This window comes from Microtus ochrogaster, chromosome 4 (genome assembly GCF_000317375.1).
Source record: "Microtus ochrogaster isolate Prairie Vole_2 chromosome 4, MicOch1.0, whole genome shotgun sequence".
In the NCBI taxonomy this organism is placed as follows: Eukaryota; Metazoa; Chordata; class Mammalia; order Rodentia; family Cricetidae; genus Microtus; species Microtus ochrogaster.
The window spans coordinates 79,383,995-79,400,962 of NC_022011.1; the positions used below are offsets into that span (position 1 = coordinate 79,383,995).

General features: G+C 41.8%; 1 protein-coding gene and 1 non-coding gene across 3 annotated transcripts in view; both read right to left on the reverse strand.

Moving 5' to 3' along the window:
• The window catches only part of Abcb11 (ATP binding cassette subfamily B member 11), a 73,144-nt gene extending 62,406 nt beyond the window's left edge, over positions 1-10,738 (reverse strand). Inside the window, exons 1-3 of one of the 2 annotated variants that reach the window (XM_005346518.2) lie at positions 10,612-10,738; positions 1,476-1,578; positions 132-153 (exon numbers count right to left, since the gene is read on the reverse strand). In XM_005346518.2, the coding sequence (XP_005346575.1) occupies positions 132-153; positions 1,476-1,551 (98 nt within the window). In that variant the 5' untranslated portion in view covers positions 1,552-1,578; positions 10,612-10,738. Of the gene's footprint in view, positions 1-131; positions 154-1,475; positions 1,579-5,942; positions 5,971-10,611 lie in introns of those variants that run through there. The other variant, XM_013346032.1, reaches the window with a different exon arrangement.
• Positions 5,794-5,898, reverse strand: LOC113456028. The gene has a single exon (XR_003376916.1). It is a non-coding gene; the product is annotated as a U6 spliceosomal RNA (small nuclear RNA).
• Positions 10,739-16,968: the final 6,230 nt, after the last annotated feature.

A 16,968-nucleotide genomic window follows, 5' to 3' on the forward strand; every position in this document is an offset into this window, starting at 1 on the left:
TTGCTGGGAATTGAACTTGGGACCTTTGGAAGAACAGGCAGTACTCTTAACCGCTGAGCCATTACTGCATTTATAGGAATACTCTGAAATCCTTCTAGAGAAGATGTTGTGTTGTTGAAAGGGTCACTCACCTTGGTTTCTTATCATTGTTATCTGTCAGGATGAAAACAATGTATAGAGAAGTTAATAAAAATCATGTCCAAATGCAACACAATCATAAGCGTTTCTGTGCAGTACTTTTACTCACAAAATATTATAAAATAATTGTTTCCTCTCTCCATCTTTTTCTCTCTCTCCCCCTCCCCCTCCCTCTTTTTCTCTCTTCTTCTATCCCTCCCTCCTGCTGCTTTGACTATATATTTGGAATTTTTTTCTCCAGATCACAAAATGTTTATATTTTCTAAATATCAAAAGGAAGCTGGTTTGTTTGTTTGTTTGTTTTTCCTCTTTGAGACAGGGTCTCTCATTCTGTCATGCAAGCTGGGCTGGGAACTCAGACTCCTGGCAATTCTCCTGCTTCAGTCTCCCAAGGGCTGGAATTACAGATGTGAGCCACGGTGCCTGATGGAAGCTACCAGTTCTAAACTGGCTGAAGTGAGTATGGTTATTTAAAATTATCTATGGAAATGGGAATTACTTTATTGTTTGGTTCCTTAGAAACATCAAAATCTTTGTATTTAGCAAATCACAAATTGGCTGTAAGATGTCTTTTATACTGCTGTTAAATATTTTTATGTATTATTTTTGTCAGCACACGTAGAGCAAACGTCAGTAGGAAATGGAACTGGGTCTACAGGGGCACAAAAAAGCCACAGAGAAAGGAGCCCTAAGGAGTACTGGTTACCATGGCCATCATTTATTGGTTCCACTGGCATTTTTAACACAATCGCAGTAAGACTAAAGAGACATCACAGTGTAGACACAGGGCTTGAGAATCGGAACACTGGACTAGAATCATGATTCCGTGAGTCATAACTCCTGTGATTTTTACCAACTTTTAAGAAGCTAGCAAAGCCTTGATTTCTCTGGAAAATATAGAAGCATACGACTTAATCAACGAATGACAGCTTAGAGGTGGTGCTCACAACACGCCAGGGACTAATGCTGCAGGGCACCTCCCTCACCGTCTCATTCCTGCCAGGAGCAGAAGCCCTAACACTTACTGTTGCCACGGTGATCAGTAATGATACCGGGATAAAGTTATCACAATGGCCAGTGCTGAACAACCCTCTCTACCTAGGAAGGAGTTCTCATGGGAGATGCTGCCCCTGGGTCACAGGCTGTGCACACCAACACGGTGCTTCCAGATGTGGCACGACATGGATTCTGGATGCTGTATGTCAGGCCCGTGCCCAGCAATAGCTCCACATGTCGTAGCTGACTTCTCTCTGCGTCTTAAAACCTCGACGGGTTAGCCTCATTTTTGTCTTTATTTTTCTTTGCTTAAGACTCAAGGAAATTCAAAGGCCACTTACTCGATCCGTCTGATTCAAAAGCATGATTCTCCTCTCCAAATTTCTTCACACTGCGAAGAATTACCGAGTCAGACATGGTGTTTGCAGTCTGCACTCAACAGCCCTGTAAAATAAAACAATTGCTGCAATTACTGTATATTTTCTCTTTGACAAAAGTAGTCAAATCAGCAAGCTTCTGTAGACAATCAGAAACAAAAACAGATCTTTTAATCCAATAACATCTCAGTGAAATAGACTAAATATTAGGAAAGACGAACTAAAAGCTGGATTAAAGTCATGATTTCATTGTTCCTCAAATGACCTTTGCCAGTTTTTCAAAAAGTTAGTCCAACTGAAAATGGTTTTCTTGCTTTTCGACTTTTGGCTCAGAGGAAGCTATCATATAGCTTTCTTCAGTCATCCCGAATCCAGGTTCACCCATCACCAGCCGCCTCCACCATGCCTCCCAAGTTCAAACCCCAGGAGATCAAAGTTGTGTACTTAAGGTTTGCCAGAGGTGAGATGGGCAACCACATCTGTCTTGGCCCCAAAGATCAGTTGCCTGAGTCTATCTCCAAAAAAAGTTGGTGATGACATTGCCAAAGCCCCAGTAACTGGAAAGGTCTGAGGATTACAGCAAAGCTGACCATCCAGACCAGACAGGCCCAGATGAGGTGGTGCCCTCTGCCTGGTCATCAGGGACCTCAAGGAGCCACCAAGAGACAGAAACAGATGAAGATGAAACATGGTGGAAATACCAGTTTTGATGAGATTGTCAACATTGCCCAGCAGATGCAGCACTTGTCTCTAGCCAGAGAACTTTCTGGAAATATTAAGGTGATCCTGGACCCTCATGACATCATACATGACGTTAGCATTGATGCAGTGGAACGCTCAGCTTGTTAAAAATCCATGAAAGAAAATATTTCAATAAAAGACTATCTGATAAAGCTAGAAAGCAAGAAAGCAAGCAAGAGAAAGAGAGAAAGAAAGAGAGAGAGAAAGGAAGGAAGGAAAGAAAGAAAGAAAGAAAGAAAGAAAGAAAGAAAGAAAGAAAGAAAGAAAAGGTTTTCTTTAGTTGGTGGATAGATGATTGTTTATTAAATTTGTTTGTTCTTTCTGTTTATCTGTGCTTTATTTTTAACAGAATATCATCAAAGCACTAAGTAGAGAAGAAAACAACTGGTGACATTCTTAAGTGTAGCTGGTACAATGACACCCAAGTTCTTAAGTGTAGCTGGTACAATGACACCCAAGTTCTTAAGTGTAGCTGGTACAATGACACCCAAGTTCTTTCAAGTCGTGTCAGTGGTCTTTTGTAAGTAGAGCCCCAAGGGATGGTGAGTCCAACCAGAGCCGTGTTGATCACAGCTCTCTTTACGATTTTTCTCTGCTTTCTTATCAATAACCAATATTGGAAAACATCTTCAAAGTGCAAGGAAAAATAACTTTTAACCTAACGATTTATCCTGGACAACAAACAAACAAAAAACCATTTTGTCTGTATCCTGGCTTTGAACCCCAAGAAAGTTTCCATTCATAAACCCAAGCACCTATTACAGGATGTACCTTATCAAAAAAGAGTTTCCAGAAAGTACCATGAAAAAGAATCAGGTGTGAATATAAGAACTAACAAAATATCTTGGTACAGTCTGTCAAGTTATGGTATGGAGTTTAACCTGTTGTATTTCAAAAAGACAAAAAGTAAAACTGTGTAAGATGTTCAATGAGTGGATGAAGTGTGTTCAGCTAATTCTCAGAAGTATCTATGGCCGCTGATTTAAAAACGTTATTAAATTCAGCTCAGGGTCTCTAGCCCTGGCCCGACACAGTTCCGCGCCATACCATGTGGCTGGCAGGGGGTTAGGTGGCGGGTGGAGGACAGAAGCCGCCATCTGGTAATTAACCCCAGGATGCAACGGAGCAAGAGCAACAGCACCGCGGCGTCATGTCCTGAAGCTGGCCTGAGCAGGTCTCAAGCAAGTACCGCCCAGCACCCATGGCAGCAGACTGTCAGACACTATTGTGGTAAGCAGATAGAGGGTGGGGAGGGAGCAATAAAGAGGTTCACGGGCTGGGGAAAGAGCCAGATCTGAGGAGAAAAGGGTGGTAAGGAATAGGCTAATGTGAACCACCTGAGTCCAGGACTATTTCCAGGCCTGGGCTTCTACCAAGGGCCAGTCTTGGTCCGAGGCCCTGGAGCAATGAGAGGGAATGAGATGATGCCTGTGGCTTCTGCTGCCACTGAGGGACCACTGAGGGCCATGAGGAGGCCTGTGGTCTGGCTGCTACCTGGAGCCAGGTTGACAACCGAGGGCCACGTTACTGAGGGGGCAGAGAGGATCTGAGTGGCATGTACAGCCACCTGGGGCCATGGTGATATCCGGGTCAAGGCTGTTGCCAAAGACCATGTCTGGGTCCATGGTCCTACCACAGCTGGGGTCTGTGTTGATGTCTGGTGGCCCATGGTGCCCCCAGGAGCCACATGGAGGCTCAGGATCTAGGCGGCAACATGTGACCATGTTGGTGTCTGAGGGCTGTGCCGCAGCCAGGGCCATGAAACAGTGCCACCCACATTTAGTATGGGTTTTCCCATTTTAACTAACCTAGTCAAAAAAATCTTTCACAGGCAGAGACAGAGGATATTGAATCTAGATGATTCCTTCCTCACAGAAGGAATCTGTATCTTGTCAAGTTAATAATCTATCACACTAGACACAATGTGTGGTTTAGTGTGACACTGGCATGATTATTATGGGGACAGCCAATGTCTCTCTGGTTGAACTGAAAGTCCCCTTCAGAGGAGAGAGTTTGCGCTTCCTACTCAAGAGCTTATGACTGGAGAGGTCGTGGAAAACTATTATTATTTTGCTAAATTGTTATGTTGTCAAACTGTCTTCTAAATACTTCAAGTTTATACCCACAGATAAGGGCAATGCCCAGCCTTAATCAGAGAAGCTTCTAGACAGTGGTTAACACAGAAGCCCATAACTGGCCAAAGGTCTAAGAATGTTTGGATGGTGGAGTGTTTAGCACTAAATGGGAAAGCTCTATCATCCCCTCCAAGGCTCCAGGAACATCATGGAAGAAGGAGCAGAAAGAACGTAAGAACCAAAGGATGGGGAATGTGTGGCCAAAAAGGTGTCTTCCAGGCATGACACAGCCCAGCAAGAGAGGGAAATAGGTGGGATGAAAATTGACTGAAATTTATTATATATGTGTAGGGGATTATCCAATAATTAAAAAGGCAAATAAAAAATTAATTTGACTACTAATAAAAAACAAAATTTCCCTATATAGCTATATTTTACATTTTATTCAAAATTTGGCATTCAAAATATATTTTGATCATAGTCTTCCCTCCCCTGGTAATAAACATTTCTATATATAACTTTTAGCATACATTCTGATATCAATGTAACCGAGTGAAAAATAAAAGATTAAACGCTGTTGATCTATACACATTTGTATTCAGTAAAATTGTGTGTTATGACTTTAGAATGTATGTATGCTAAGGATGAACTCACAATGAAAATTAGGAAACATTTGGAACCTGGTAATACAGACAGAAAAGCCGTGGATCCCGCTAAAAGGACACTCAAAGATTTGGTTGTAAACACAAATGCACTTAATTCATTAAAAGACTAATGAATGAATGCCATTCTCCTGAAGAACCTTTCCAAAACAAGACTAAGGGCCTGGGGAAGACAGCCTTTGGCGGGGCACTTGCCTAATGCTAGAGGCCCTGGGTTCAAGTCCCAGCCTAACAAAGGGATGAAGGGGGATTTCAAAATTAATAAGACTTACTTTTTTTAAAAAAAAGAGTAAAAACTAGAGAGGCCATAACAATTTAAAAGCTGTTCTCTTCAGATTGCCAAAGACCAGACAGAACTCAACAAAACATACCAGGAAGACATATATAAATCACAAATAAATAACAGAAAACAAATAGGCAGGAGATTAGGCAGAAAAAGTTAAAATCATAATTAAATACTTTAAGAAACTTTATGTAATAAAGTAATAAACTTGAAAACCAGGATAAGACTGATTTTCTAGAGAAGGTATGAATTATCACATTTTGCTTAGAAGAAAATTTTAAAATGTAAAAACTAATAATTATTAAGGACATTTATTCAATATTCAAAAATCCCCAACCCTCCTAAAAATTAGGTTTAGATTAATGACATAGACAAGTTTCATAAAACTTCAAAGACTGAGTGATTCTAATATTGCACATAAATTAGATTTTAATTTATAGGTTTTTGAAAGAACCTTTCTGTCTTAGTTAACTTGTGCATTATATGAAACAAAAATACAAGAAGCAAAGAACAAAGTCATCAAAAATATGGAATACTTCCCAAATTTGCATGTCATTCTTGCTCAGGGCCATGCTGACTTCTCTGTACAGTTCCCACTTTAGTGCAGGTGCTGTGGAAGGGAACACTATCGATCGCTTTGTTAAATAGTGAAGTAGGACAGACACTCAACTCATTTCCTAAGGCATCTTTAATCTTACATTGGATAGAAAATGCTAGAAGAGAAAAAAACAGACTTACCAGAAAATTGACTTTCAAAAGTTAAGCATGATATTCTATATGTTATTCAGTAGCTTACAAAATACAATGAAATGGGGTTGATTTAGAGCATAGAATGGTTAGTTAATAAGACAAATGATCATTTTAATAGACTCAAAAAATATTTGTTATCATTAATATCCATTCCTGGCTTTAGAAGACCTATAAGGTTGGAAAAAAAATAAAGTTTTGCAAGAGTAGCAAAGAAATGGGTCACGGTTAGGAATAGGTACTAAAGCCATTGGACAAAATACAGGCGTGGGCTAAACCCCAATAGTGCGAAGTGCCGTGAGGACAGAGGGAGAGCGCTCTTTCGTCCAGGAAATAAAAACATAGGATGATTAAATAACTTTTGGAGAGCAAACCGGAAATACAAACAAGATTAAATGTATTAACGATAGGTTGTAGAAGACCCTAGTTTATTATTTTCACTGATAATTGTTTTAAAAACCAATTAAAACTGAAATGGCATTTAGAATATGCCAGAAATGTTCTTTACATATGTCTTGACTTTAAATCATTCAGTAGGGGCTGGTGAAATGGCTCAGCAGCTAACAGTGCTTGTCACCAAACTTGCCTGCCCTAGTTTAATTCCCAGAACCTAAATGCCCAAATCGTAGGACGGTAGAATGAATCCCACATATTGTCCTGTGACTTATATATACATGCACGCGCGCGCACACACGGGCATATGCAGAGTAAAAACAAAGAAAAAACTAATCATTAAATCCTTGTCTCCTGAGATGGCAACTTGCTCTTTCCACTTTTTCCAGACACTGGCTCACGAGTGCATTAGTAACTGGTTAGTAACTGGTGGAGCCTAGATTCAAACTCCACATTATATGAGATCCAAGCTGAGACATGTATCCGCGTGTTTACTACAGCATGTCTTAGGAGCCCAAAGCTTAAGAAAATGTACTGAACTTTTATAATTCAGACTAAATGACAAGGAGAATACAGGAAAAGTATGGTTTGGAGAGATAAATAATAAGTCCTTATCCTATCTCTCTCTCTCTCTCTCTCTCTCTGTCTCTCTCTCTGTCTCTCTCTCTCTCTGTCCCCTCTCTTATTCCCTTCCCATTCTTATTAACCTCTACTTTCCCTTTTCCAGATTTATAATTTTGTGTTGCACTGTGTGACCTATTTAGTTCAACCAGAGCCACTCATGTGACCCCTGTACTGGAACTATCCACTGGAGCCTGGTGGGGGGGGAGGTCACAGTAGACACCAAAGGCAAAGATTCCTCTTCTCCCTCAAGCATCACAGTAACAACAGTGAGGTCCCTGGATCCCAACAAGACCTGTTCTTCTTTATTCAATCACCAATTCTTTTTCCTAACTTACTCCTTCATTTGAGAAGTTTCTACCGCTGCTGTTCAGCAGAAATAAGAGGCCAAAGTACAGGGCCTTCCCTCAGATTCTGGATTTTCACAGATCCTGTTGTTTTTGCTGCTGCCTGGTGTTTTTGGACTGAGGGCACAATGGGAGTTGACCCAAGATCTTACTACATAGCTCTCTGGCCAGGAACTCACTATGTACACCAAGGTTGGTCTTTAACTTGCCTCTCTGACTATAAGTAAGCACCACCAAGCCAGTCATGGTTTTTAACATATCTCTGAGGCCTGACTAATCCATTTTCAGCTCCATGAGCTGATCCTTTTGAAACCCACGAAGAAAGAGAACGCAAGTTCCTTTTGCCCTTTATGCTTCTACACCTAATCCTCTCACTCCTTCCCTAACTCTGCTTTCCAGGATCTTTTGCAGTCAACCCACTGACCTGGCTTCATCCAGGTCACAATGACACTGAAGTTTTTTTTAACACTAAGTGTGGGGAAAGTGCCCAGAAAATTAGGACGACTTGAATGAAGGTGTTGTTTGTGATCCTTCCACAGAATGGATTGTCTCATATACCGTTAAATATACTGCTACAATGTAGAATGGATTGTCTCATGTACTGTTAAAATGTAGAATGGATTGTCTCATACCGCTACAATGTAGAATGGATTGTCTCATACCGTTACAATGTAGAATGCATTGTCTTAAACTGCTACAATGTAGAATGTATTGTCTCATACCGCTACAATGTAGAATGGATTGTCTCATATCACTACAATGTAGAATGGATTGTCTCATATCGCTACAATGTAGAATGGATTGTCTCATATTGCTACAATGTAGAATGGATTTTCTCATACCGTTACAATGCAGAATGCAACCCATCTATTACAATAGCATGTTTTCATCCATTAGCTGATTTAGGAAAGATCTCAGGAAAGGCTTGCAGCGGTCCTGGAAGACATCTCTCCTAGACTGAAACCCTAGCAATGCAGAAATCCAGTTTGCAATGATAAACAGACTTGTTTGGCAGGATCTTGAGGATGGGCCTCCTCCTTTGGAAGTTTATTTTGTTTTTTGTTTTGTTTTTCCCTTACCAACAGAAGCAGTCACAATGCCACCGAATCTACTTTCTCAGTTAATACCTTATAATGCTTAATTATCACCTAAACCACACTATCCATTGCTAAAAGTTATAATCAGAATTGCTTAACAATTTGCAATGATAATTTTTTGGCAAGCATAAGATAATTCAGAGCTGAAAACAAGATTTTGCACTATTTGTTTTTTATTTGAATTTTAAGATATTGAATTATTTTATCTCCTCCAAATCTCTCAGGAAAAGATTGAAAATTTTCAAGGTCTTTCAAAAAAATCAGTTTTCGGAAATATCAGAGAATCTAACAGTTTAAGGCAGAAATTAATATTTCTATGCAGTGGTTGGCTGACATGGCTACCTAAGTAGGAACCCCTTGAGGAGACTTGACTGACCACATCCCACTGTCCTTCTTTGTTCAAGGACATATGATATTTAACCTGTCTACTGTGTAACTTTCTGTTCAACTTCTGCTGATAAAAGATGGAATCTTATCAACTCAGAAACAAACACTCAAGGTCAGTTCCCTGATCATATCTTAGAGCGTGGACAGCAACCTGTAGAAGACCACTGCTGAGTGGAAGGGCAGAGGCCAGAAACTGCACGGTTGCCTGGGAGACACTGGCCTGGCAGACACTCCAGATGAAGGAGACAGACACAGGGTCCTCAGAGCCATGCGGGGCCAGGGTGAAGATCCTGGGAACACAAAATGTCAATGACCACTGTTTTTATTGTGTTGCCTCGTGGTGGCCAAGATGCACCGCAGCTTGGTGGAATCCAGATTAGAGCAGCTGATGGAAGGGTTGATCTTCTCAAAGGGCCTGGTCCACACTAACTGACTCTTGGTGTTAAAGAAGGGAAGAAAGGAGAGAAGGAGGGAGGAAGGGAGGGAAGGAGGGAAGGAAAGAAGGAAGGAACTTTAACTGATCTTTTAAAAGAAAGAAGGAAGGAAGGAGAAACAGATGCTCAGAAACTGGTTTCAGAGTAAAGAATCTTATATTCTTATTGCAATAAGGGCAACCAAATGACTGCCTGCTCATGTTCTCTCTCTCTCTCTCTCTCTCTCTCTCTCTCTCTCTCTCTCTCTCTCTCTCTCTTTCCTCTCTGAATCATGGCTTTATTGGAATATAGTTACCCCATTCACCCTTTTTTATTGTCTTCGGTCACATCACTGAGTATCTCAGACATAAACTGAAAGTCCCTCTCTATATTTACTTCCTGGCTATTTACAGAAAATCCTCCCACTCCAGAACCACGAAGTCAGTTCAGAAAAGTGAGAAAATTCTCAAAAATGTGATTTTTTTTTAAACTAAACTATTGCCTAGAGCATCAACCTTCTAATTAGCTTCACCCTGATAGACTCCTGGAAAAATCGCAGCTATGATGACCATAGATGAAGAAGATGCATGAGCACCAGCTTGGGAATCTCTAGAATGAACACATTCACCATGAATTTGCCCTGGAGAGAAACTCAAAGTAGACGGAGGACAAAAGGAAGGAAGGAAAGAGTATATGGAAGGCCTAGAACCCAAAGACAGAACAGGAGCAAGGACTGAAGAATAACAACGGGTCTGGGGTGGGGGGTGCGAGCTACCTCTGGAGCTACTGTTTAACAACGGGTCTGGGGGGGTGCAAGCTACCTCTGGAGCTACTGTTCCTTGGATCTTTAACACCGGGGTCTTGGGGCTTTATCCCACCAACAATGGGAGTTCATGAAAGGTTTTAGGCAAGAAGAGAATAACTGATCTTTTAAAGTCTCGGATAAGCCTTTTATGATTATTAGTTCAAACAGGGTCATGTTTTTATAATGCCAAGCTTAAAAAAGCATCACTCTGGCATTTTTACTTTGGGTGATCTTTTTTTTTTTCTATCTGTTCACCTATTTTTAACACACACACATTTTCAAGACAACTGATATACAAATAGCACTGCTTTAAGACAGCCACCAGGCTTCCCTCATTGATTATACCAAGAACGCAGCCCTACATCTTCACACACTTACCCACGGGCTCTAGCCCTAGCATATGACAACACTTTTGGTAAATCTGAAACACAACTCCCATAAACTGAGATTTAAAAAGAAGAAAAAAAAAGATAAGGACAGACTTGGAAAGCAGAGACTTAAAATGCTACTGGCAAATGCAGTCACTTACCTGTGGATGTGAATTTGAAGAAGCCAGAAGAAGCCAGAGACTCCACTGTGGAAAGTCAGGGTTGTTCAGCCATTCCCAAGATCAGTTTTCATCGTAATAAAACATTGAACAGAAATCAGGCCTTTTCCAGAACGCTGACTATTTGCTTATAGGTCAGTGCCCTAACGTCCAGATCTAGCACAGGTCAGTGACAGGAGAGGAAAGGTCAACCGTACTCAAAGCAGTAACCCCAACCCAGAGTACACTGGGAACCTTCCGAGAGTATCAACAAGCTTTAGAAACCACTGATTTGCCTTAGAATTCGGCCTGACAGTAGAGGGCCTGGTGAGAGGATTGGCTCTTCCTTCCTAAGCCCTTTATTTTTAAAAAGCTACTTTAAAAAAAAAATCTAACAAGACAAAAATACTTTTAGTCTTCTCCCGTCAATTTGAGGTGGCCCTTGTGACATCCCGGGGTTGCAGGCTCTCCGTGATCTGGAACCAGACCCAAAGTTTTGTGGAGAATTGATAACATGCAATTGCCTTCTGCTCAGAGCTCTGAGCACACAAATGACCCTTGACCCTGGTCTGATAAGTCAGTAACCTTAGGCTCTGCCCACTAGTGGCAGCAGAAATGCATGACTTTTAAAACACATTCCTGTTAACAAAGAATCAAGGCAAGTGAATGCTTAGATCTCCCAGGCCTCTTCTTCTGCCTCCTCACTGTTAGACTTAAGGTGATTCTTTTTTTACTACTTTTCTTCTTTATTAATTTGAATTACATTGCTTTTGAAAGTAATAGAGTCATATGAATCAAACTGCTACTTATTTTTTTTATTTTTCTCATTGAAAAGGGGTGGTTATAGGGTTATTACTGAACATGGGGCCATGACTTGTGCCCCAAGTCAGGATTGGCCACCTGTCATTCATAAGCCAATAAAAATAGGCAAATTAATAATGGAAAGCAGAGAAGGGAGATTTATTCAGTGGTCCACAGAGACAGGGATCCAGTGAGCACCCAGTCTCTGGGCTCCTGAAATGAGATCAAAGTTTATTAAATAGAGTGTTGGGGACCAGCTTTGACAAAATTCCTACATTCCAAGGTAGGAGCATGAGGATTAGAATTATTAAGCAAAAGAAACAGAGATAGAAGAGAAATAAGAGACAGAAACACAGGACAGCATCAGGAGGGGCATACAGTGAATAGTGAACCCCACATTTTCCCCCACATGCTTATATACTTCACCCCAAAAGGGGAGCGAGGAAGCAACAAACTTCATTAACATGACATAAAGAATAGACTTGAATTCTCTGGCCTTTGGTCCAGGTGGAGCCAGGTGGACCTCTATACCCAAAATACTGATTAACCACACTCTAGATCAGGATCGCCTGTTTGCAGCCACGCCTGTTGTCAACAACTTTGAAAGAGCAAAAATAGGCTCAAACTCTCTGCCCTTTAGTCAAGGTGCAACAGGCTCACACCTGTGTGTACCCTCACAATAGAGCACCAAAGAAATGACCTCTAAGAGGTTCCTGCCAAGGTGTGGTCCCGCCCACCACTGACCATGCTTCTGTCTTGCTCCTGTAAGGCGGTCTAAGAAGTTGTTAGAACTGTGTGAAACCTCAAGAGACAAGTCCCACACCCTCCCCCCATCATGGGTATCTCTTCCTTCTCCCAGCGTGAGATTCTCAAGGAAATTGCCATTTCTTTGGGGTGCACTCTTCCAGTAGTCTGATGGTCAGATTGAGAGGTGCACTTTAGAATGTCTTCATTTCTTCCAGGCCAGCCAGAGGACCCTGAAGAAGACAGATCGTGCTTGGCAAGTCCTTCTTAAAGCATGCCCACCGTGCCCACAGATGGATTTTGAGCAAAAGGGCTACATGTTGCAATCCAGTGGCATGATGTTTACCTAAGGTGGTGAAGACAGGCCAAGAAAGACTTTCAGAGGCAGGGAGAAGCAGTCTGAGACTGTTAACCCAGTGGCACAGAATAACAGGAAATGGCCAGCTATGCTTTTACTATTAAATAAATAATTTTTTGCTTCATTATTATCATTCTACGGCTCAATATGAATTGTAGAAACTCAACACTAGTCATCTAACCCAATACATACAATCGGCTGTACTTGGGTAGTACAGGGAGCAACAGAAAGAAAAACAGCTAACTTCATTTCCTTGGGTACCCCTGTTTTTCAAGCAAGTCATGTGGACGGATGTAGTTTCTGTAGCTTCACTCACTACAGAGGGAGGCAAAAACAAATGACCTCATGTTTAGGTTCTACCGTTTACTGGAAACCTGATTTAGCTAAGGTCATGACTTGGCTAGCTTCATCTCCCCAATATGAACTCCACCAGGCTTTGCGTGAGATGAAGTCGATAGTGGAGGAAAGTCCTTATTCATCCAAGGATCTAGGATGACAAAGCTTCTATCATCCTTTAGATGTAGCTCTCAGGGATTCCTTGGATATTGACATCTATCGCACAGGGAAGGATGAGACATAGGATAATTTACATGAACAGTTTCTATGAGCCAAACTTGGGAGTGGCATTCATTATTTCTGGCCACATTCCACTCACAAGGAGGCTTGTCATATGGCCGCCCATTATTGAAAGAGAAACTAGGAGATTAGGTCTAACTAACTATGTACCTACAAAATCCCGTTAAAAGCTAGACAACCTCAAGAGGTGGGGTTTGAAATCACAAAGACTGTGGTTTAGGTAGTACTACTTATATGACCAAAGTCATTGACTCTGTCTCAAATATCCTTTGAGAGCCTCGAATTGAGGCATAAACAAATTAGGGAGAGCAGCTACTACAACTCCAAGGTGAGAGATAGATCAGGGAGAGGGTGTAGGCGAGCGCTGAAGGCTGGACCTCTACATGCCTAAAAGTAAAGGCAGCAGGAGGCACAGAGCAGGCCGTGGAGTGTGCAGAGAAAAAGAGCCCCACCCTTTGCGGCTAAGAGGAAAATAATTGAGAGTAAATCTGGAGTTTGAGAGCCCTGAGCCTGAGGAGAGGAGGTAGACGGCCCGCTGGAGCCAGCTATGTGCAGTGTGGGTCACTGCTGTACCGATGGAGAACTCTGAAGCCCTAGCAGACCACTCGACCTCCACAGCCTCGGCTCTCCAGCGGGAGGATTCAAGCTTAGTGGGTGTGGAAAGCACAGAGATAAAATTTGCTTACACAGATCTCGGGGCTGTGTTTGCTTGCTACTCGAGCTTCTTTACAGATTCAGTGCAATGCAGTCCCCATTCAAGTTCCTACCATATCCCATATGGAACTAAAACAAATAAGTAATAAATAAATTTCATGTGGAAGTCATAGGTGGCCAAATAAAAAGGCCAGTGCTGGGTGTGGGATACCTCCCTTCAAATTATTGTTCAGGGATATCTCTCAAACAGTCAGAAAAATACAAACTGTTGCCATTATTCTTGGTTGTCCACAAGAACTCGATGGTGATATCCTGTTGCTGAGATACCATACATAATAGTCGCAGGATATAGAGAAATCACGTAAGAGCAGACCAGGATGCTGGGGAACTCACAGACCCAAGAGTTAAAATAGCTACTACTACTCCACTACACGGGCTTTGCAACTAACTGCCTTCTAAATTTGCATCTCTTTCCCCATAGATTTGCGAAGCTCTCAGGCCTCAACAGAGAAGCTTCTTTGTGCAGTGCATGGTGGCCAGCACAGAAACTCACAGCTGGTCAGCAAGCAGAGAACAAGTGACCGTGGAGTGCTTGGCCACACATGGGAGTGCTCCCCGCAGGCCTAGGGACCATCAGGAGAGGGGAGATGGAAGAGCTGTAAGAACCAGAGGTAACCATAAGACCAGTGAGAAGCAGTGTCTTCCGGAAATGCAAGACTCAGGTAGCTGTGGTTGCCTGCATAGGTCTTGTACAAGGTCAACCAGTCAATGCTCTCACCCGAAGGAAGACGGACTGCAGAACTATAACTATAACTATAGCATCTAACTGAGGAGCTATAATCAGCTGATGGCTTCTGGGAAAGTCAGTGTTTTTTTCTTAAGGGCTGACCCTTGTAGATCAACCTTGCTTCTCGGGCTGCCCCCCCCCACATACCCATGAGCATTTAAGCAATACAAATTGGACGTGAAGGCTTATTAAAAACAACAACAACAACAAAAGAAAAATGAGAACATGAATTTGGGCGTGGGGTGGGAAGACAGGTTAGGTCTTGAAGGAGTTCGAGAGAAAGAGCGGCAACTGAATGTGATCAAAACACATTCTCAGAAAGTCTCAAAGAATTAATGAAATATTATTGCTTTTAACTAAAAATTAATATGGAAACATAATAACCCCAAATAGCCAAAGTCATGCTAAGGACAGAACCATTAGAGATAACACAGTGTTTGATTTCAAATTATACTACAAGCTAGAGTAACGAGGCCACATGATATTGGCACAAAACCCGACAATACCAAAGGACTACAATAGAGGACCCACACAGCTGTGACCACTTACCATCTGACAAGAATGAGGAAAACATGGGTCAGAGAAAAGACAGTCTCTTCAACAAGTGTGCTGGATAAGCAGATATTCGCCTGTGTTAGAGTGAAGCCAGAACTATATGTCTTGTCCTGAATGAAGAGCCATTGAAAACTGCATCAGCCTCCTTAACGTGAGACTGGGAATCCCTGAAGTGGTTAGAGGAAAGCAGGGGAAATACGTCAACGTGGAATACAGTTAGCATTTTCTGAAACACGGCCCGGTAGCGCAAGAAATTCCCCCAAAAACTGATGGATGGGATTGCCTGAAATTAAAGGGCAGCTCAGTGAAGGAAACAACCTCCAGGGTGAAGAGACAGCTACAGAATGGGAGAAAATCTTGGAGAGCATCTACAAAGACCTTCAAAATTTAGACAGCAAAAGATCAATCCTCCAGCCAATAAATCTGCAAATACATGAAGCAAACAGTTCACAAAGAAGAAATACAAACGGCCAAAGTGTATTTGAAAAGTTATTCAGCATCCTTAGCCATCAGGAAAATGGAAGATAAAACCATATTGGGATTCTGTCTTACCCTAGTCCTAATCAGAATGTCTCCTGAACCTTCCCTCTCCCAAAAAGGAACAAATAACTGTCAAGGATGTGGAGAAAAGGGGCCCTTTAGACACTGCTGGTGGGAATTTCTACAACCACTATAGAAATCAGTATGGAGGTTTTACATAAAACTAAACAACACAGCACAACTATAACATTCAGTTATACACTCCGAGACAGACTAATTAACACACCACAGACATATCTACCTGCGTATTCCTGCTTAACAAACTGTTCACATTAGTCGTGTTATGGAACCAGTCCAGATGCCTCCAAAATACAATATGATAGATACAGGTATAGAGAGATATAGAGGGATGAATCCAATTGTTTAAATAAGTTAAAAAATTGTGAAATAAGTAAGTAGATGAAACGTTGGTCTCTCCAGCTGCTTGCCATCTTCAGCACACAGTTCTCGGACAGAACTTCTGTTTTTATTTCCCTCTTCCCTCTCTAATGGAGGAAAAGGCACTAGAATATAGACTTGATTCTGTCGGGGGATCTTCGATCATACTGCGAACCCCAAGACTGTATTTATGTTAGTTAAATAAAATTAGCCTTGGGTCAGGAGGCTGAGTTAGCAACTAGTGAACAGAAAGTAGTCCTAGAGCATCAGGGACTTCCGGAAGAGTTAAATAAATGGACAGGGAGTCACTGGGAGGGACTTGGAATGCCAGGGCTTTTTATGCTGTAGGGCGGCAGAAGGACACTCTCCTTCAGAGACACCAGCAAGGAGAGAAGGTTTGCTAGTTGTGACCCAGCTTCTCCGAGAGCGCAGGTTTTCTCCCCAGCCTTTGAATCTTGAGACTTGTTTATAAATAGAACGATAGAGATTTAGTTAAAGCTATCTTTAGCACGCCTTTAATCTCAGCACTCGGGAGGCAGAGGCAGGTGGATCTCTGTGAGTTCAAGGCCATCCTGGTCTACAAGAGCTAGTTCCAAGAAAAGAAAAAGAAAAAAAAGCTACCTTTAGTGTCAGTGACAGAGTTGGTGCCTGTGAAAACAGAATTCCCTCGAGGCTGAGTGACGAGACCACTACCAGAGAAGCAGGCTGGTAACTGTAAAAGTCCCAATTGCTGACTGGAACAGCAGTAGATTAGGGTGCAGCCACAGTGCTGAAGTCAAAAAGACATAATTAATTAGCTAATCTTTTCTTCTGGACAGATATTGTGGCAGACACCCATGATCTCAGGACTTAGAAGGTCGAGGCGGGAATATATTGTTAAGTTGAGGCTAGCCCAAACTACATAGTGAGACCCCGTCAAATAAACAATGTATATCTATACTATATCTATATCTTTTTTTTTTTTTTT